This window comes from Chamaea fasciata, unplaced genomic scaffold (assembly GCF_029207755.1).
Source record: "Chamaea fasciata isolate MVZ Bird 193981 ecotype frontalis unplaced genomic scaffold, bChaFas1.0.hap1 SCAF_25, whole genome shotgun sequence".
In the NCBI taxonomy this organism is placed as follows: Eukaryota; Metazoa; Chordata; class Aves; order Passeriformes; family Sylviidae; genus Chamaea; species Chamaea fasciata.
Window position 1 is genome coordinate 722022 of NW_027094110.1, and position 21499 is coordinate 743520.

At 58.2% G+C, this 21499-nt stretch overlaps 1 protein-coding gene across 1 annotated transcript; it reads right to left on the reverse strand.

Moving 5' to 3' along the window:
* Positions 1–3154: 3154 nt before the first annotated feature.
* CUNH6orf132 (chromosome unknown C6orf132 homolog) lies at positions 3155–15062 on the reverse strand. The gene is made up of 6 exons (XM_066204024.1): positions 14870–15062; positions 11336–11451; positions 7519–7594; positions 5543–7204; positions 3628–4840; positions 3155–3326 (listed from the first exon to the last, which is right to left on the reverse strand). The coding sequence occupies exons 1-6, from the start codon at positions 15018–15020 to the stop codon at positions 3236–3238; spliced, it is 3309 nt and encodes a 1102-aa protein (XP_066060121.1). The 5' UTR covers positions 15021–15062; the 3' UTR covers positions 3155–3235.
* Between the last annotated feature and the right edge of the window lie 6437 nt (positions 15063–21499).

Sequence of the window (21499 nt, forward strand, 5' to 3'; positions counted from 1 at the left end):
TTCAAACCCTTGCTGAGCTACATTTTCCCATCCTTTCAGGGACAGGCAAACTTCTCAGTCCTGCAGCAGACAGACCATGGAGGCAACACTAAAAGAAAAAAATCAGACCACACGTGTAATAAAACATCCAGAAATGTTTAATGCAAGAAGGTTGGTGTTCAACGGCACTCATAAATAAGAGACTTTGTTCAATACTTTACAGCTAAAGCTCTGTTACGCTCCCCTAGCAGGAAACTTGTGAGGAAGAGGCAGCTGCAGGGGATAATTTAAGTTGTATCACGACTTGAATTACCACACTGCATCAGAGAGGGTGAAGTGAGAATTAATTCCAGAGTCAGGCCTGCTCTCAGCACTGGGCTGAGGCAGGCTGCTTTGCTCCATTAATACCCCTAAGTTTTGCTTCTTCTTACTCTTGCTAAACTCCTATAGTGAAAGAGCTGGGAGGAGCAGGAGCAGGATCCCGAGGACAGTTTATCCACGTACCTGGCAGAGTTACCTGCCCCAGGAGGAGGGAGGGGGCTCTTCCCCACCCCGTGAGAGATCTCACCCTGTCCCCAAGTGCTTTGGCTGCCAACGGCTCTGACAGTGCTTCCTTTGTCACAACGCCCCAGGATCAATGGTGAGCTGTTACTGAAATACCACAATTTGCTGAATGCATTCAAAAGAAGCAGGGATAGTCCAAAGTGTTTGAAGAATAGAAGTGTTCTACTGCTGAAAACCTGCATCCTAACCAGTCCTACAACTGGGAGCAGAGTCCAACCTGATTTAGTGACAGCTCAGCCCCCTGTGCAGTCCCAGAATGGTGTGCTTGAATGAAGAATGGCTATTTTATAAAGCTGACTTACATTATCAGTCATATAATACTAAATTAAACCAACTATGCTAGAAATGAGACACTCCGTGGTGTCTAAGATCACATTACAACTACACATGAATTGTGGGTCTGGGTGAAGTAGTAAATGTGACATTTAAAGCAGGTGCCAGCACTGGAGCATCACATTTTTCTCTAAATAAAGAAAAAAACCAAAAAATGCTTGTGTTGGGGAGATTCCAATTTGGAAGAATGCTTGAGGTGGAGGATTGCACACATGCCCCCTGCCCTTCCCACTTCTGGGCAAAGTCGGTATCAAAAGATAAAATTGCCCGCCCAGCCTTAAAATTGTTTTTGAGAGCTCATTTGCAATTGTAGCTTATTCTTTTGAAAAAAAAACAAACCCAAAACAGTATCAGGAAGAAAAAAGCATTAAGTTGCAAAGTTATCAAAGAGACTTCTTTGTTTGCTTTCAAGTTAAACTGGTGAAACTTCATCCAATACCAAAACGTGACCCTGAGGCCCCTCAAGGAGGATCACAGATTCACTTCTACAGATGGATGAGAATGCTCAGGATGCTCCTTGCATGGAGAAAATTCCATGTTTTGGGGCAGGTGGTGTTCCACATCCACATGACACCTGGCACCCTAAAATGTCCTTACAGTTACTCCATAGTCACTTTTCTCCATGTTTTTTTTTTTAAAAAACAACACCCAGATATTTAAAGCCTATTATTTCAATATTGGCTGGGGTGAGCAATGGAAATCTTCCAAGTCACTGCGACTTACTGGCATAAAAATGCCCTTTGAATTAGCTATTAGACTGATTATTGTATTTGCATTTTCATTTTATTCACAGCAAAGTAAAGTTCAGAATACTTTGAAGCTGCTGCAATGTCTGAAAGGGCTGTTAAATTATTAGGTAAAGCTGGAAATAACACAAACCATAGAATGTCAATGACATGACTCGAATATCAAGATAACTTTTGAGAATTCCACTGTGAAGGAAAATTTATCCCTGATTTTGAGCTGAATTGTAGAGCAAGATCTGCTTGCAGGCCACATCCAGCTGTGTGCCAGGCAGGGCAAGCTGGAGTGGAACCAGTGGTATTTATAGCAGTGAAAATAGAAAGTGCTTTCCATAAAAACAGACTCATGTCTCAAAGTGCTTTTAGTTTGTCAGTGATTAGGAAAATAGTCTCTACAAGTCTTTACAGTTATCTTACAGTGATTTTCAGCAGGTTTACCTAGGAGGAAGATTCTACTTTCAGGAGGTTGGCTATTCACAACTCAGGTCAGCTGTCGTGAGGCTCCACTGCTCACTGTGGAAAGCTGAAATCCTCTTTAAGGCCACTCACAGCTCCCACAGCAGCAGGAAACAGGGACAGGGCTGCACATCTCACACCTGGAGCAGCACTGAGGGAAGCAGCAGGAGCCAGCTCCCTCCGGGGTGTCCCTGCAGACACCACCAGCAGAAATTCACGCTGAAATTCAGCTTCTCGGTCCCCAGATCACACACATGGAAGCCAAGCCTCAGCAGGACAGTTAATAAGGACACTTTGGGGCTCACATGGATGTGAAGTGGCAAGAGACCCCTCGGGGACAGCACCAGCAGCACAGCACCGGGGCGAGCCGCTGGCACCCACCAGCCCAAGGAAAAGGATTGCTCCGTGTCCTGCATCTCCAAAGTGCTTTACAGCCATCCAGGCAGGCCTCACAGCCTCCTTCCACGAGGAATAAATACCAACAGAAACATTGACAGCGACCAAAAGGCACAGCAAAGCAAGGCCCTGCTCCCAAAGCTGCTCCTGGAGAAGGGGTCAGAGCCCGCCTCGGCAGGACAGGCACTGACTGGGTTTAAGGCAGAATTGATGTGCTCCAAACTCTTGAAGGACAGAAAGGGTCAGGATCTAGGCATCCCAAACGCTCCTCCTATCCCACTGGCCTCACATTCTTATTTTAATCCCTGACATTTAGCCAGACACTGCTTTGCTTCCATTGCGCACGTCTCTCAGTTGGTTTCTCCCTGCTCCCAAACATGCTGGAGTTAAACCAATTAAAAAACAAACCGAAACCAATCTTCCCAGTGGTGATGCTCTTTAAGGAGAACTGAGGATGCTCTTTGGCTTTCCTAGGCGGCCTAACAGGCTGCAATTCTGAAAATAATCCAGGAGGGAAAATGGGAAAAAGGGAAACCACGTTTGCTCATGTAACAAGGCAGCGGCCTCTGCAGTAACTACTCTCCATGACAGTCTTTTGAGTAAAGTCCAAGTCTCGGGCTCATTCCCCACCTTCTCCGTCGGCAGTTTGAAGCAAGTGCACTTTCAGGCTGGGTTGGGACCGTCCCTGGTGCCCGTGGAGAAGGAAAGGACCGAGCCAGGCACCTTCTTGCCCCTTCCCAGGCGGGGCAGCCCCGGGGCCCGGCCTACCGGTGGCTCTGGTAGCCGTAGGAGATGGGCTGGCGGGTCCCCGGGCGGACCGTGAAGGTGTTGGAGGGTCCCCCGTACTGGGCAGGCCTGCAGGGAGAACAGAGGCCAGGTCACCAAAAACCCAGCAAAGCTTGGCCTTCAGCCAGCACTGCAATGATGTGTTTTATTGCTTCCTGTCTCCACTCGGCGAGGTGGGGAGAGGAGGGAGATGGGCACTGGGGTCACAGCTGGCACCAGGGAGGAGCCGTGGAGCAGTCACTGCCCTTGGGCTGCAGCAGCAGCAGGAGCGAGCAGGAGCCAAGGGACAGCGACTTCTCCGGAGCCCCAGGGCTGCTCTGGGGCCAAGGGACACCGCGGACAGGGCGGGGTGGGCTCGGGGGACACGTACCTGCCGGCTGTCAGCATGCTGGCGGGAGAGAAGTCCCCGTTCTGCCCCTTGTACTTGGCCTCGGTGCCGCCGTAGGCCGTGGGTTTCCCGGCGGCGTCCGTGGCCGCCCGCCTGCCCTGGGCGCCCGAGGGGCCGTTCCTGTGGGCAGAGCCCAGGCGGCGAGAGCCCTCCCCGGCCGTGGAGCCGAACCCCCCGGGGCCGTAGGAGGAGAGGGTGCCCGAGGCCCGGGGGGCTGCGGCGGCCCGCGGGTAGGAGCTGTCGGGCTCCGACATGTACAGGCGCTTCTTGATCAGCGGCCGTGGGTTGGGGCCGTGGCTGGGGAAACTCGTGGAGCTGCCGTGATCCGAGTACTGCGGGGTGAAGTCGCCGTTCCTCCAGCTCTTCTCCAAGGGCAGAGGAGCCGCTGGCTCCTGGTGGCCCCCGTAGCTGCGGCTGTAGCCAGACCACCTGAAATAGCGCGGCTCGCCCGAGCCCCGGCTGCTCTCGGGGACACTGGGGCATTTGCGGTTCTCCTCCCGGCTCGGGAGGGGACCCTCGTCCGCCTCGTTGCTGAATTCGGGGGGCGGGGGGATAATCCCAAAGTCCAGCGCCGTGTCCCCGTTCTCCTCCTCCCGGGGCCCTCCGTGGCGGGCCGGGCCGGGCTGGCTGGGCTGCCCCGAGTCCAGCAGCCCCCGGAGCAGGCTGGAGGCGGCGGCTCGCCGGGGCCCGGGGGGCTGCGCCTCGCCCGCCGCCCGCGCGGCCCGGCCCTGCTCCGAGGAGCTGGAGAAGGACGGGGCTTTGCTCCAGCCGGGCCCCGCGGGGCCGGCCGCCGACGGCCGAGGCACCACGGTGAAGGAGCAGGGCTTGGACTCGTGGCGGAAGAAGCTGGTGCAGGTGGTGTCCGACGAGGCACTGCTGAGTCTCGGCGGCGGCTTCGCCCTCGGCGCGGCCGCCCCGTCCCCGGCCTGGCGGCCCCGCTGCGCGCGCTGCCGGGCGGCCAGCAGCAGCGCCATGGGTGAGCCCCGCTCCACGCGCTCCCCCGTCACGGGGTGGATCAGCACCTCCTCCTGCCCCGCTCCCGAGGTGTCCGAGGGGCTCCGGGCCGAGCTCCTCGGGCAGGGGGCTTCCGCCGAGCCCGGGGCACAGGGCGGCTCGGCCGAGCTGGCCCCAGCCCGGTGCACTTTGTACTGGAAGATGGCCGAGCTGGGCTGTGGTGCTGGGCTGTGCGCGGGCACTGCCGGGCCCAGTGCTGGTGCTGCCGGGCTCTGTGCGGGCGCTGCCGGGCTCTGTGCCGGCGCTGCCGGGCTCTGTGCCGGCGCTGCCGGGCCCTGTGCTGGTGCTGCCAGGCCCTGTGCCGGCGCTGCCGGGCCCTGTGCCGGTGCTGCCAGGCCCTGTGCCGGTGCTGCCGGGCCCTGTGCTGGCGCTGCCGGGCCCTGTGCTGGTGCTGCCGGGCTCTGTGCGGGCGCTGCCGGGCTCTGTGCCGGCGCTGCCGGGCCCTGTGCTGGTGCTGCCAGGCCCTGTGCCGGCGCTGCCGGGCCCTGTGCCGGTGCTGCCGGGCCCTGTGCTGGCGCTGCCGGGCCCTGTGCTGGTGCTGCCGGGCTCTGTGCCGGCGCTGCCGGGCTCTGTGCCGGCGCTGCCGGGCCCTGTGCCGGCGCTGCCGGGCCCTGTGCCGGCGCTGCCGGGCCCTGTGCCGGCGCTGCCGGGCCCTGTGCCGGTGCTGCCGGGCCCTGTGCTGGTGCTGCCGGGCCCTGTGTGGGCGCTGCTGGGCTCTGTACTGGCACTGCCGGGCTCTGTGCGGGCGCTGCCGGGCCCTGTGCTGGTGCTGCCAGGCCCTGTGCCGGTGCTGCCGGGCTCTGTGTGGGAGCTGCTGGGCTCTGTGCGGGCGCTGCCGGGCTCTGTACTGGCACTGCCGGGCCCTGTGCCGGCGCTGCCGGGCCCTGCACGGGGGACACAGCGGGTGAGGAGGGGGTGGGAGCAGGGGGCTCCTCTGCGGGGCCCTGAGGTGGGTCTGGGGGACTCACGCTGCTGTTGAGGGACCCGGGAGCAGGGCTCACATCCTCCGTCACCTTGCCAGCAGCAGCAGCTGCTGGATGTTCCTCGTGATCTGTCTCCTCCTTCTCCACAGCCACCGCCGGGGCTGGGAGCGGGCTGGGGACCGGTTTAGGCACCGCTGAGTCACTCGTGTCAGGGGGGCTCTTCCTCACCTGCGGGGTGCTGATGCCATTCTCCATGCCCTGCTTCTGGCTGCTGAGCCCCGGGGCAGGTTTCCCCTCTTTCTTCAGGGACAGCACAGCCTCCAGCTCGTTCCTGATCATCATCACGCTGCGGGGTTGTGTGTCAGGGCTGCTCTCCGGGGCGGTGACTGCAGTGCTGGGAGAGCCCCCGTTGGTGCTGGGGGGGCTGCTGGGCACCTCTTTCTTCTCATTCTCCCCTCCCCTGGATAACCCCATGTCCTTCCTGCCGAGCTGGGGCTCACTGAGCCTCGGCTCCCGGCTGCCAGCACGGCCGGGAGCGCTGTCCATGGCCCGGGGAGCACCCGGCTTGTCCAGCAGCCTCTCCTCCCGGCGCGGGGAGCGCAGCAGCGCCGACAGCTCGTCCCGCAGCTTGTTCAGGTTGTTGGCATCCTTCCAGTCGTCCTCGGGGGTCGGGTAGTCCGGAGGAGGGAGGTCCAGGTCGTTCGCAGTGAGGGGTTCAGGTTTTGGAGGCGAGTCTCTCCCGGCTGTTTTCAGCTGGGGAATCTTCTCCCCCTCGGAGCCCGGCAGTGGGGACCGGCGGCCAGTGGGATCTGTGCCTTGGCTGAGCCCTGGGCCCGGCTTGGGGCTCAGTGCAGGGCCTCCAGCCGCCTTCCCAACGCCCTGTCTGAGCCCGGCATTTCTCTGCTCGGCTTCTCCCAGCCGCGCCTTGGCCGCGGGTCTGATGGTGAAGCAGGGTGGGAGCGGTGGCCGGGCGTGGGGCTGCCTGGGGACGGGCTCCTGCCGCCCGGGCTGCCCCTCCTGCACTGGGATGGATGAGGAACGTGCCGGGGCCGGCGGCGGCACCTTGACCGACCTGGGGAAGGTGAGGTGGGGCTCGGGCTTGGGCTGCAGGCTCTCCTTGGGGCAGGGGGCTGCGGGCGCCCCGGCCTCGGCTGGGCAGAGCGGCCCCTCGGCATCCGCCTGCCTCGTGTTCAGCACCGTCTCCGATTTCCACTTGGAGATGCCGGGGGTGAAGGGCGCGGGGTCCCGGGCGCCCGGCGGGGCCGGTGGGATGAAGTCTGGAGGAGCCGGAGTGCCGGGGGGAGACAGGGCGGAGGCGGGAGGCGGCGGGGCTGCCATGGCTGGAGGTGGTGGCACCACCTCAGGTGGTGACGGTGGCACCATCTCGGGTGGCGGTGGCATCATCTCAGGTGGCGGTGGCGGCGGTGGTGGCAGCATTTCGGGGGGTGGAGGGACCGGCGAGGCCAGAGGGGGTGGCACAGGCGCTGCCGGAGGGGGTGGCGGGGGTACCGACGGCGGTGGGGGGATGTCTTCATCCAGGTCATCCCCATCGAGAGCCTGCGGGCGCAGGTCCCCCACCGAGCTGTACATCCGATAGTTGCCATTGAGCTGGGAACCAGAGCCTGCAAGAGCAGCGAGAGCACAGCCTGTGAGCCCCTCTCCATCGGGGCTGGCCCGTGCGGTGTCCTGCCCGGGGAGCCAGCCCCTTGCCAGCCTTGTCTAAAACTTCCTGAACTGTAACAGTCACTCTGCCCCACCCCTTAGGAATTAATTAATTTTCAATGACTTCAAAAAATAATTAATAGCAAGCTCTATTTTAGCATGAAAATATACGAGCAGACTGTCTGCTCCAGAGCTCGGTACACACACGCTTCCTGCCCTGAGGGCTTGCTGAGCACTTTGTGCTGGCCAGGGCTCCGCAGAGAACATCCCTTACCAAGAGCTGCCTTTTCCTCAAAGTCTTTTGGCACCGACGGCGTTGGCACAGCCACCCCGTGGGATTCTTGGGCGTTCTGCAAGAGTTGAGGAAACAGAGCTGTCAGTCTTAACGCCCAGGGATCAGAGCAAAGGGCTGACAAGCACCTGGCAATTTGTCCCCACAAGCCCTGATGGGATCCAGGGCAGTGTCCCTGATATGGAGGTCCCCGCGGAAGCTGCTGTTGACAGGATTTGAGGGGATGAGTGAAGTGACCAAGGCTGCCCAAGCCATGGACACAATTCCCACGAGGGCTGGAGAGGAGTTGAGGTATTTCACATCCCCCTCGGGGCTCCCGGCTCCTCACCGTTCATGTACCAGCGGACTGAGCAGCTCCCCTGGCTTTGGTGGGTGTTTTTCTGCAGCAAGCGCTGCCACACACCTCGCTGAAGTCACAGACAGACCTCCAGCTTTTTGGGAAACTGGCACCGGCGTATCTGAGCACTGCGGGGAAAACTGCTCCCTGGGTGGTTTGTGTTCCGCTCTCAGTTACTCCCTCCACGTTCATGCCGAGAACTCGCAGTGCCTTCAGCTGGTCCAGGAGCAGCAATTTAGCAGCCTACACATCTGGGAGGACGCCTGAAGCGAAGGCGCTGCGGGTAATTACAGCCACCCAGCGTGAGACACTGGGGCAGGCTGACTCACCCGGAGCGCCGGCCGCGGCTGTGCCGGCAGCAGAAGGGCTCCGCTGTCGCTGTGACTCGCGGCTGCGGTGGCTCCCGGACACACCTGGGCACCCATGGGCAGGGCACAGCGCGGCTGAGCCGGGGGTGACCAGCACGGCCGGGCTGTCACACACCGGCCGCGAGGGTGGCAGGCTCTGAGGCCACCTCAATGTCACAAAGATACAAAGCTCCGAGGGAGCATCCAACAGGGACACGACACGGGCAGCGGCCAGGGACACACCGTCCCATTCCCAGGCTCCACATCCACCCTGCCGCATTCCTGCGCAGCCCAGGCAGCCGTTTGCGCTGTTAACAGCCCTTGACAAAGGAAATGTTATCCTGCCATCAGCCTGCGCCTCTCCCCGAGCCATTTCCTGCGCACAAAAGCCTGGATAATGATTGAGCCCCTGCCCTTTGCCTTTTACTGCCGTTATCGCCATTTCTACATCAGATTGCTACGGGATTCCAAAGTCTCCGGGATCAGAGGTCAGCTGGGTTTGTTCATCCAGCCCCATCCAGGCTCAGACAGCACACCACAGTTACACACGGCCCTGGCTGGGGAGCTCAGGGGCTGCTGGGGCAGGGCGGATTCAGCAGCAGCACCTGGGTTCCTGTGAAGAGCCCTGGAATGCCGCAGCTTTGGCCAAAATAATAGGGAAACACACACATTTCACTTGCTGCATCCAGCACCCTGCAGATGACCAAAGGTCCCCTATAACCACAAGGGAATGAGCCGGTTACTGGTGACCCAGGAGTGAGGGAATTCAGATCGCTGGGACTGCACAAGGACCAGACAGCTCCGTGCCGATGGAGAAGCCAAAGGCTGCGAAGGCATGAGGGCAGATCCTGGACTTTATCTGAGAGCCAGAGGGAAGACAAAGGCCAAAAGAGGCACTTCAAGAGCTGATGGTTCAATTGTCCAGAGCAATTTAGATACCGAAATCACAAAGAAAAAAAAAAAACGCAGCAGTTCCCATTTGCTATGGAAATCCATTGCTGCTGGTTTCCAGAGCACCCCGAGGGGAGCTGCTCTCTTACAGGGAACCTGAGATGTCTGAGCTCTCCCAGCAGCATCCGCATCCCCTGTTTGAGGGGAAAGGGCCTGGCAGTCAGGAGAGAGCTATGCAAAGCTGGAGGACACAGTCTGCCCTTCACAAAGGAGCGGTAATTTTGGACGTGTCATTTCAAACTGGGCAAGCCTGTTCATCACCAAAACCTTCTGCGGCGGTTGCTAACGCTCAGCATCTCTCAAAAGCCGCCCGTCCCCACGTCATGAGCTGGCTTCTGAAATGGAAAGCATCCCCAGCACGCTGCCAGTCTGCAGAGATGGTTGGGAAGATCGTTCCTGGTGTTTGCTCGGGGTGTGGCCAGCCCAGAAAACCTCCAGCTGATTCACAGCAGGCTCTGGGTGCTGTGCCAGGAACCTGCATTTCCAGTTTGTGGTACCTGAATCAGATTTGTGCCTGCTGAGGATCCCGTGGGGGGAAGCTTTCACTGTAACCACCAGGAATCACTTTTCATCCCTGGAACAGTCAGACGTCCCCAGTGAAGGGAACCTGCCCGTCCCCATGGTCCCCCCGGGCTCTCAGGAGCCCACCCTGCCCACACACTAAATGGCCGAGGTTTGAGGCTGCCCGTTACAAAAGCCACCCCAAAACACATCTGCTGCGCACCCCGGGCTCTCAGAGAGGCCAAGAATTTCCCTGAATACGAAGCGCTGCCCCCAGACTCCCTGTTTGTGAGCTGGGGCAGCGTGGTGGTTCGCTGAACGGAATGATTCCCCCGGGATGCCAAAGCTCTCCCTGCAGCTGCAGCGGGCAGGGGGCCGGGGGGCGACCCCCGTCCTGCAGTGCCTGCTGTGATTCCTGTAGGGCAGCCCCGGGCCGGGCGGGCCGGGGGAAGGAGGCTGCTCCTGTGGGAAGAGCTGCCAGGTGCAGAGGCCCAGGAGCCGCGGGGCAGGGCGTGTGCATCCTCCTGACTCACTGCGAGCTGCTCCCCGTGGGTGGGGGGAAAGGGTTAAGGCAGGAGCTGCAGAACAGCCCCGTGCAGGTGTGTACCCCGTGCAGGTATGTGCGTGGCAGCAGAAGAGTCTGTGCCAGATCAAATCACCATCAAACCTCACCAGAAGGGTGCAAGCATCCAACACAGACGGATCCTTCAGAATGCTGCCTTTTCCGAATAACTGCGTCAGTTAAAGCTGTGACTGTGAGAGAAGTCCAGGTTTGTGAGGGACCCTCACACGGGGAAAAGAGCCCCAGGGCCAGCTGTGCCTCTGTGGGCAGCACCAGGGCTTGGGTGACAGCCCTTAGGATTTGTCCCGGGGCATTCCTGCTGTTAATCCCTCTACCACACACACTTCCATTATCAGAGATCACCTCTTTGTCAAGACCAGAGGATTTAAGCATTTTACTGTCTTCACTGACCTGGTGACCTGCGGGCATCACTTTGATTTAACTACTGCCACCTCCAGAGCCTCTCTGAGCACCCTGCTCTAGTGGAAGGGAGCTTTAAGGTCCCCTCCAAGCCAGACCCTGGGATTCTGTGAATCCTGAGCCTCGCTGTGCTCTTTAGGGAATGAGACCTCTGCAAAGCGCTGCACGGGGTTCCTCAAAGCCAGCCGCAAGCAAACGTGGCCTTGGGAGTTACAGCCACCTCCAGACCCTCTGCTCTGGATGTTTTGGCCCTTGCTGCTCCAGACCTTGCTCCCAGCTGCTGCTGCAGCACTGGCAGCTCTGCAGGGAATGTTTTTTTCATACAGAGATTGAAAAGGATCATCCCCGGCACATCCACAGCATCACCTCATTCCTCTGCTGCAGCAGGACTCGGTTCAGCAGTGCTGGCTCCAGCAACACACCTGATCCTGGGACAGACCCTGCCAGCAGTGCTGAGATAAACTGCAGGGCAAGCCTGTTCTATCATCTCCGTGCTCAGCAGTTATTTTTTAATTGAAAATGCAAGTCTCCGTGGCCCACACCAGCCCCGAACTGAGATCACCTGCTAATCCCCCGTACCCAGCGTCATCGGAGTGGTTCTGCTGTTCATTTCTGCCTCCCTCGGGTGGGGGCTGAGCAGCCAGGCTGGCTGGGCCCGGTCCCAGCCCAGCTGTGACTCACCAGGGGCAGGAAGGTCAGCAGCGGCCGGACCCTCGGCCGGGGTTTGAGCGTGGCTGTGCCAGAGTCTGTCACTGTCCCGAAGCGATTGTCACCGTAGTACACCTCGATCACATCACCTGCAGGGAGAGCACACTGTTGGCAGCAGCACCGAGCTCGGGCACCGGCGAGAACAGCACTGGACACCGTGGGAGTTTAGAGGGAGCCGTGGAGAATTTGCTGCAGCCCAGGAGTGGGCAAAGCCCAGCAGGTCCTGAGGGAAACCTCAGCGTCCTGGAGGTGAGTGGAGACAGGGAGAGAAGGTCCCGTGTGTGCGGGACAGGCACTCACAACCCTGCCACACACCTGCAGAGCACCCAGAGCCTTCCCCGAGCTCCAGAGGATGGAGGTGAAGCAGCTCAGAAGGAACAGGATGCAATCCTGGCTGATCTGAGCAGCTGGAATTGAGGGGGAGGCAGCAGCAGAGCTGACCAGGAGGAGGGACAGCTCCTGCCCTGCCAAGAACTCTGTGGGCAGAGCACTGATATCCCACTGGGGTAATTCCTGGTGCTTCACAGCACTTCCCCACTCCAGCCTGCTTTGGGTGACTTCCCACAGCACACTGCCGTGGATGGAGGGAGACAGCAGGGCAGGAAGTCACAGGGCCCTGGTGTGACAGGCAGGAGAAGCCATCAGGAATTCCTGGTTCCCAGCCTTGTGCTTTCACCTGGAACCACACCTCTTGGGCCGGTTTATTTCTGACAGTGAATAAAGCTCATAAAATTAATTTAATTACGTTCTTTGTGTCTGATTAGCAGCATGAATTAACAAGCAGAAATACTGAAGCACGTAAACCCCACCTTGGCTGGAAGGAGATACACAAATAACTCGTAGCCAAGGAGACCGACATTAAAGAAAATCTGCGGGTTTGAGGAAGGAGGGGGAAGCAACAAAATGGCTGTGATTGAAGGGGAAGCTGCAGGAGTGCTCACAACAACAGGCTCTGATAGTGAGGAAGGGAGGAGAAGAAGAAGGATGGGCTGAAGTCAGGAGGAAGCTCCCAAGGAAACAGCTTTGCACCAAGCCTAGAGGAAAAGGAGGAGGGAGCTCAGGAGCTGAGGCTCTGTGTGCGTCCCACAGAAGGAAAGCGCTTGCATGAACACCTGGAATGAAGAACCCGACCACACCAGGGGCTGGGCATGAGGCAGCACAGCCTCTGCTGAGGGAACGGAGGCAGATGAATTCCACAGGACCTTCAAACACACCACAGAGGCCAGAAGCACATCAGCTTTTCCCTTCTCCCACCCACTACCCCCAGGTTACCCCCAGGAGTATCTGCCCTGCTATCACTGATTGATATTGATATCACTATTGCCTGATCCCAGGCAATCACAGCTTCCCCTCCCTCACACCAAACTTCTCCCACTACAGGTGATTCTTTACACAAAGAACATTTTCTCCAACTTTCAAATCACCAATTAGCCCGTGCTTCAGCCAGCCTGGTCCTACCAAGCCTTTAGCATCTCCTTGCCTGGGAGGGGCCCAAGCACTCAGAAGGAGCTGCTGGAGTCCCTGGGAGGACACAGGTGCCAGAAAATTGCTGGAAGTTTCCAAGGCTAGGCTGGATGGGGCTTGGAGCAGCCTGAGCCAGTGGAAGGTGTCCCTGCCCATGACAGGGAGTGGAATGAGATGAGTTTTAAAGTCCCTTTCCACCCAAACCACTCTGTGATTCTGTGATGATTAATTTTGTGACCCCGCATTGAGTGAGTAAGGAGCAGGAATTAAGGCCAAGACACCAGGAGAGCTTGGACTCAGTGTGAGCAGCAACAGAGTAGTTCTGAGACTTGAAACGTGAGTTTTATATTTAACAAGTCACTAGGTAAACCCAGCGAGAAACTGGATTAAAGATCACAAGGACTTTGATCCTAGATTACTAAGCATTGCTACCCTGAATGCTTTAATTAAAGGAAAATGAAGTGCTTGTAGTTGTGTTTTCTTTGCTAGATAAACAGGACTTGCCTGCTGGGAGCCCATCACCAGCAAGACCTGAGCTCTGCCAGCCTCGTTTCCTGGAAGGAGGGATCAGGAAATGCACCCTTGGAAGCTGCGGGAAGCAGCTGGCCCAAAGCACTGGCCTTGCTCCGGCCACTTTCTGACATTCAGCCTGTCCTGGAGATATTTGTGTTTGCTCAGCCATGGCAAATGAAATAAACAATTTGCCACGCATGTAATGGAACGTCTTCCTCCCCGGGGGTTGCATCACCTGGAGGAGGTGCAGCAGGTTTGAGCCGGGGTATCCACAGCTCCCAGGAGGAGGAGGTGGCATCAGTCACTATATTCAGGAATCTCTGAGTCAGGGACATGCAAACCTACACCCATTCCACATTGCTTAACTTGTGTTTACTCTGTATGAGAAACCAAGGTGGGGATCGGCAGGAGCCGTGGACTCCTCCTGGCACGGAGCTCTGCAGGAAACGTCCCAGAAACCGGGCCAGGACCGTGCTACAACACAGCTGTCCCCGGGCTGCTGTCCCCTCCTCACCCACCCCACACACCGCTGTCAACGCGGCCCCGCAGCCGCGTGTCACACTGCCGCTGTCACGCTGCCACTGCACCTTCCACAAGCCAAATCCAGGGCAGAAATGCCACGAGGATGCCAAGGAGCGATTCAAGAGCTGGCCCTTGGGCTCGGCTTTCAGGATTCCCGGCTTTCCCTTTGCAGTCTGACCCACACCTGAGCAGAAAGCTTTTGTACTGCCGCTGCAGAACCGCAGCCACGGAAATCAGGCTTGTAATAAGCAGACACAGCAACTTCTTTTCTTTTTTTTAATCCAAACCACATCAGAGAGAAGCTTCAATCCTCCTCAGATTTACGACAGTTAGAAATCAGCAATTTTCCTTCTAGGTTGCAGAGGTGCATGAAACTCCCTGTCGCATTTTCATTTTATCTTGGTTTCAGCAGCTTGGCCTTTGGGGTGTAACCACCTCGCAGTTGCTTTCAGTGACAATACTTCACCCTGCACAGCTCAGCAGGCAGCACTTCCATTTTGTTAATCTTGGAAGTTTGTTGGGCTCTTACAGCCACCAAACTCCGTCCTCAAACTGCTATCTTCTATCTACCTGGCTCCATTACTATTAATTTGGCTCCCTCCTACATGAGCCTCCAGGGCACCGTATTGCAATTAAAACCACAAAGAAACACAAATAAATCCCGAGGAATATGCAAGCCTCAGCTCCCTCCCCGCTCACAGCCCTGCGAGAAACAGGTTTATGAGTAAATAACTCAAACCCGGGAAGGTGCAGATCAAACATGGCGTGGGAAAGCGCGACGGGAAGCAATAAAACAGATTCGCAGCCACTCACGGGGCTCTTTTAGCGGAGTTTAACCTGCCCAGAGCGGCCGCCGGCCCAGCCGAGGTGCGGACCCTCCGCGCCCGCTCGGGGCACAGCTTTGGGGGCTGCGCTGCCGCATCCCGGCGCCACCGAGCGCCCCCGGAGCTCCCCGACCCCAGCGCAGCCCTCTCCCCCCGGGACCGCCCGGCCCGCGGTGACACTGACCGGTGCCACCCGCGCTGTCCGAGGTCACCTCCTGCGTGAAGATCCAGGGCGGGTTGGTGGCGAACAGGGACGTGGCGCTGGGGCTGGAGTGGCGCTTGCCGAAGAGGCGGCTGAAGGTGCCCTGCACCGAGTGCGGGGCGTGCTTCTTCATCGTGGCCGAGCCGGGCGCTGCCGCCGCGCTCCCGGCCGGGCATCCCCCGGCACCGGCGGGGGACGGCACCGAGCGGCTCCCGAGGGGCGGGGACGGCCCCACCCCCGGGCCCGCCCTCCGCCAGGTGCCCGTGCTCCGAGATCAGCGCAGGTACGGGCAACCTTCGGCTCTGAGAGACCCCGAGTGGCCTGAGCCGCAGCGGGGACCGTCCCCGTGCTGCTGGCCCTGCGCAGACGCCGCAAACCGCAGCCTGTGTCTGACACCCCTGTCCGAGCGCTCCTGGCACTCCGCAGAGCCTCTCCAGCGCTCAGCCACGCCGTGCCTGAGGAACCTTTCCCTAATATCCAGCCCAAAGCTCCCTGACTCGGCTCCGGCCGTTCCCTCAGCCCCAGCCCTGCAGGGCTTTGCTCTTTCCCTCCCTGCCGTGTTTCTCTGTCCCTCCACCCCAAAACACCCGGTGACAGCGGGGTGCGCGCAGGGTCTGGGTGCTTTTCATGCAAAACCTTGAGAGCGATGGGGCTCGACCCCGAACCATTTCTACTTTCAGGTACAAAAGCAAATTTCAAGCACTGTTAACGATTTTTTGGGGCATGCAAGTAAAAAGCGTTAATGAGTAACACTGGCTGCTAATAAATGCGGGGAGTTCTGGAGAACTTTAAACCCAAAATAGTTGTCAAAACATTAACTCCGAAACACAGCTTCCAACTTCAGGTTAAGATCCTACACCTCCTTCTATCTCTGCCAAGTTTTGGGAGTCAGAACAATATAGATTTCTTGTTTTCAGTACTAAATATCACTTATTTAATCGCTTTGAAATGACGCTTTTCTTGTGAAAAGCATCTTCTTGATTGCTTTAAAGAACAAATTAAAGCAACACATTGAATCCCCTGTGAAGAGCGAGAAATGAGCACTGTTAAGATATTCCAAAAGGGAAGTCTAATCGTGGCACAGATGATGAGGCAGCGCTTAAAAAAAGTGGACAATGCATGGGAAATGGGGAAGGAAAACGAAAATGTTAAGCTTTATTCCCGAGGCTGTGGTAGAGGAGCTGTAGTAACCGCCAGCATTTTGCGGGGGATTCCAGCGGGGCTACAGCTGCACGGCGCTGCTCGGGTGCCTGTCCCCGGCGGCAGCGGGCAGCCCGCTCCCGGCCCCGCTCCCGGAGCAGCGGCTGCCGCCGGAGGGGCGGCTCCGTGCCCGGCACCGGTGCCTGCCATAGACGGACAGACAGACAGACAGACAGACGGCCTGGCACTCAGCAGGGACCGGCTGGAGCGGGCTGGGGGAGCAGGGATTGTCCTGCCTGCGGGGAAGAGAGGGGATGGGATGGAGACTGGGAAACGGCAGCCCTGCAGCCGGCTCCGGGAGGGAAACTGTCCTGCTCACCTCCGCGCAGGGGCGCAGGGTCACAGAAACACAGGATAACAACGTCACAGAATCACTGATCACAGAAACACAGACCACAAGTTCACAGAATCACAAATCACAGAAACATGGAATCACAGAAACACAGGATCACAGGGTCACAGGACAACAGAAACACAGAATCACAGGATCACAGAATCAAAGAAGCACAGGAACACAAAATATAAGAATCACAGATCACAGGATTGTTGGAGCAAATCAGCTGAGACTCCATTTCCTTCATGCTGAAAGGCAATTCCTTTATTCACAAAGCTCATATTTATAGGAAATATCGGAAGCTGTGTTTCATCATAGCTCTTTTAGTTGGAGTTGTCTCATCTCTTAAAAGAAAACAACGATCTATCTTACAGTGTAGAACAGAGGGGCTGCAGCGCTGCCCTCGGGAGCAGAAGGGGTGACTCAGCTCCCTGGCTCTGCCCCGGGGTGCTCCTGAGCCCCGGGGCTGGCGGTGCCACAGCCCGGCCCTGCCACCCCACCGGCCACACTCCTGCCTCACCCTGGGTGGGCAGCGCAGGGAAACATCACCCTCACAACGTGAAGGCATTTCCAGGTGAATCTATTACCCCACTGAACAGAAGCTGCTCGACGGTTCTGCCAGGGCTCCTGCGCACACTCCCGTTTCTTTGCTCCAGATGAAAGATGTTTGTTCTTCACCGTCCACCTCCCGGCAGAGCACAGACTCCCCTTCCGAAGGGGGAGAAAGCTCAGGAGCAGCACGAGGAGCAGGCTACTTGTGCTGCTGGGCACGGTGGCTCCTGTGAAGCGCAAACTCCAGAGACACAGCAAAGTTGCCAAGTTGGGTGGCTGGGCTGTATTTTTAAGGAAGGACAGCCATCACTCCTGAGTGACCGAGGCCACACAGCCAAAGGGACTGGTGGGCTGGGCTGGGCACAAAGCTCAGGAAGATCTCCAGCACATTTTATGGCATAGAAAGAACCATGTGAGCACTGCTGTGATGTAACACACCGCAGTGTGAGGCTGCCTTTGATCCCAATTCGGGTAAACACCCCAGAACAATCTGCCTTTGCATCAGGGTGAGGAGCTGCACCCGCAGATGTGGATGGTTCCTGCTGCACACGCAGGTGTGAGAAGGGTTTGTGCAGCCAGGGCGGCGACCTGCAGGAGGGAGGGATGGGAGGAGAAACCCTCGGGCGTGCCGGCGGAGCAGCAAACGGCTCCCAGGGACAGAGAACCAGCTGGTGGCACGGGCAGCACCGCTGGCTCCCAGGGCTGCAAGTCCTGGTCCCCATGTCCCCCCTGCAGTCCTCTGCACGCCCTGCCCCGCTCAGCCCCCACCCCTGTGACACCCAGCACGCAGTGACACCCCGTGGTCACAGTGGCCCCTGTGGTCACAATGACCCCCAGAGCCCGGACACCCAGCCCTGCCCACGCCTGCAGTGCTGTCTCCTGCCTCCACCCCAGACCGTGCCACACTCCAGGGCCTCCACCACCGAGGACACCTCACAGGTGTGTGTCCCAGGCTCACGGCCGGGCAGGAGGGACACTCTCTCACTGTGTCCCCTTCCTGTGGGCTGCTGATCCTTGCTCCGAGGGTGATCAGCCCCAGTGATGTCAGTGAGATTCTTCATCCCATCCCTGCTGTGCAAATCCCGCTGCTGCCGTCAGCCGGCTTTGCCCCCGTGGTGCTGAGAGATCAGAGCAGAGAACTCGTGGTGGTCCTGGGGTGGCTCCGGGGATGGATCCTGGGATGGCTCCAGGGGACAGGCAAGGAGTTGCTGGCATGGGGACAGGCCCGGAGCAGGGACAGGATGGGCAGTGCTGGCATGGGGACAGGCCCGGAGCAGGGACAGGATGGGCAGTGCTGGCATGGGGACAGGCCTGGAGCAGGGACAGGATGGGCAGTGCTGGCATGGGGACAGGCCCGGAGCAGGGACAGGATGGGCAGTGCTGTGCCCGGCTCCAGGAGCCGCCCAGGGATCTCCTCCCCGGGGAACACCACTGAACCCTTCCTGCTTCCCCGATTTCCGAGCCCGCCTTTCCCTGGGGACCCAGCTGGGGGATTTGCTCGGGCAGACATCAGGCAGTTTGGGAGGGATTAGGGATCTCTCCACGCAGGAACGGGTGCAATAGGATTACGTGTGACTCTTCATTCAGGCATCGAGCGCTGGCAGTGCCATAAATAGCACTGGGACCTTAAGCTGGTGCTTCCCCTCCGAGGCAGGGATCACGCAAGCAGGTGTCTTCATCCGGGCAGGGAGGAGGTTCCTGCAGAGCTCCAGGTGCCCCAGAGAGGAGCAGGAGCCGTGGGGCAGCCAAGCCCCACAGCAGCAGCAGAGCCCAGGGCTCAGCACGCCCTGGCTCCGCTCCTGCCCATCACTGCAGGGACTGCCAGGGCTCCAGCCAGCCTTGCTCATCTTGAAGGCATCTGCATGACTTAGCAGTCGGGCTGCCAAGGCAGCTCCAGCCTCCCCTCCACGCCCCAAAGACAGGGAATTAATGACTTTAGCGCTGCTGCTGGGTGGGTGCAGAGGCATCAGCACAGTCCTGTGTGTACTTGCCTCTTCCACAGCGAGGACGGCCAGGAGCTACCAGCAAACACCTGTGTGGAAACAGCAGTTTCTGAACAATCTCAGTCCTGAGCAGGGGTGCACAATCCTCACTGAAATGGCTGTGGTGGTTTAAAAATCTGCTTTTCAGGAGTCAAAATCCCACTGTTTTATCCCCTGGGGGAAAACGGACTGAGATTTCCTTGTGGCAGCAACTGCTGAAATAACCCCTGTGTGCTGAGGGCCAGCCTGTCACGCTTTTGGCATCTGCCCTGGAGAAATGAGTAACAGAAAGAGGTGGTGAACCTGTAGGGATCTGGTGATTACCCTCAAAGCCTTTAGGGAGATTTCTAAATAATCTGCAGGCATTCCCCTTCTAATAGATTTAGGAGCCCGGGAACAAAAATAGCACCAAGTACGTCACGGAAAGTAGGAAACCTCTTTACAAGGTTAAAAATAAGCAAACAGCAAAGCATTTATTTAGGACAGGCAGGAGGAGAGTGGCTAATTGCTGAGGGAAGAGCCAGTTTCCATTGACACGGAGGTGTCGTCAATGAAAACAAGATAACTGAGTCATGCTTAGGTAACAGCAGCAGAAATATCTCTGCAGTCAAGCACAGCCCTGGGTCACAGGTCACCCCTGTGTGTCTTGGGGCTCATATCCACCCCCTCCTCTGCAAAGGGCTCTTGCAAATGCTCAGGCCAAACGGGCTCTTTCCCTGGCCCTGGTGCCCTGCATGGGGCCCTCACCTTTCTGGGGGGAAAAAAACCCACTTGGGTTTTCCCCAAGATTGGCTGAGAGCCATTCCCCGAGCAGGAGGGGGCTCAGGGAGCTGTGGGGTCCCTGCAGAGGGACCCAGAGCCGCTGAGCTGATGCTCCCAAGGACGGTGTCAAGTTCTGCCATCTCAGCCACGTCCTCTTGGATCCGATTGTGTTGAACAATCTGGTTTTCCAGGCTGCTTCGCCATGGCTGTGGCTGGTGACAGCTCCACCAGGAGTGTGTGGTGCTGGCATTTATCACTCTTGTGATGGAGAATCAAGAGAGGATCAAGTCTTTTTTATCACTCGTATTTTCTCAGCATTTGTTTCAAGTCGCTTCCATATTTCCAGAGCATCATTTGAGTTGAAATTCCCTTTCTCTTTAAGCAGCACCAAGCTCAGATTTTTGGCTAAGGATGTGCAAACCCCTGGCTCCTGAGCACTCGCACTGCCCTGACTGCCCTTGCAGGAGCTTCCCAGGCTCTCCTGGAGGGGACGGTGAGGAGTGGGGGCAATTTTTCTGGATCTTTTTCTCCACAGATGGCTGAACCACCAGAAGCCCCTGGCAAAGACCACACGAGAGCCAAAGGAATGGAGGAGGTCAAAGCCATGCCAGAGACCACCAACCCGCCTCCAGTGTCGAGGAACCGGCCGCCCCCAGCTCCTCCCCTGGGCTCTGGCTTTGTGCCGGCGATTGCCCACCCCGGGGGCCATCCCCTGAGCTCGCTGGAGTTCGTGTTCTACCGGCGCGAGTGGCCCAACTCGCCGGCCCCGTTCTGCACGGCGCAGAAGCCGGTCTGCGGTGCCCGGTTCCGGCAGAGCGCCCGGCACGGCCGGCGCCGCAGCGACCTGCAGAGCACCGAGCCCAGCAAGTGGAGATCCTTCCACCGCCGCAAGCCGTAGCTGGGACAGCACAGCCCAGGCAATAAAGCCCTGAGACAGCAGCTGGGCGCCCGTGGGGTCCCCTCGGAGCGTGAGGCACGGCCAGCAGCGCGCCGGGCAGAGCGATGGGTGGGGAGGCTCTGCCGCTGCTCCCCGGGAAAATATGCAGAGTGGATTTTGCTGTAAAAAAAGCCCGTCCAACTTGTCCTGTCACGTGCTGCCCGCTGCCCTGGGTGCCGCAGCACAGGGCACCGAGTGAGCACCCACCCAGCCCAGCCCAGCCCAGCCCAGCGGGCTCAGCATGGGCTGGAGCTCAGGGCAGCACTGACGGCTCACCTCGCACAACAGGGGCCTGCTGGGGAGCGCAGAATTAGCACATCCAATTAGTGTTCCTCAGCTTAATTCCTTTTCCGTAAGTGTTTTAGGATTGTGTAATACTGCTTTTTTTAGCAGAGTTTTTCCCTAATTTACTGTGGTGCAGGGGCAATACTGGGCTCTGTCACTTGTTAGATAACTGCAGTTGTTACATATAAACTGTGTGTTATTCAGAAACTCTCTGTGGGACAGGCCTGGAGTCACATCCATTCACTTCTAGCCAAGGATCCAGCCCATGGTGCTTTCTGAGGGTATTTTATTCCTGAGCACTTCGCAGAATGCCGTGTGTCAAAGTGAAAAAAAACCCCATTGGACTGGGTTGTATTTACATGGAGAATTTTTCATGGTAATCCATCATAAGTGGAAATTGAAGCTGCGTTTAACTCCACTGGTGTGAGCTGAGTTGGTAACGCAGCAGCCAGGACACTCTGCTGGGGTGGGCAGAGTGTGGGACAATTTTGAGGGAAAAACACTCAGTTAGCAGGACCCAAACTGGACACGGGACCCCTGGAGCTGGGGAGAGGGCCCTT

What these genes read in the sequence shown, in the direction of transcription:
- CUNH6orf132 (XM_066204024.1), bottom strand. Translation starts at nt 15,020, where the DNA reads ATGAAGAAGCACGCCCCGCACTCGGTGCAGGGCACCTTCAGCCGCCTC. An exon ending in GGACAGCGCGGGTGGCACCG is followed by an intron (nt 11,452 to 14,869) that starts GTCAGTGTCACC and finishes CTCTCCCTGCAG; the next exon opens with GTGATGTGATCGAGGTGTAC. An exon ending in TGCTGACCTTCCTGCCCCTG is followed by an intron (nt 7,595 to 11,335) that starts GTGAGTCACAGC and finishes CAACTCTTGCAG; the next exon opens with AACGCCCAAGAATCCCACGG.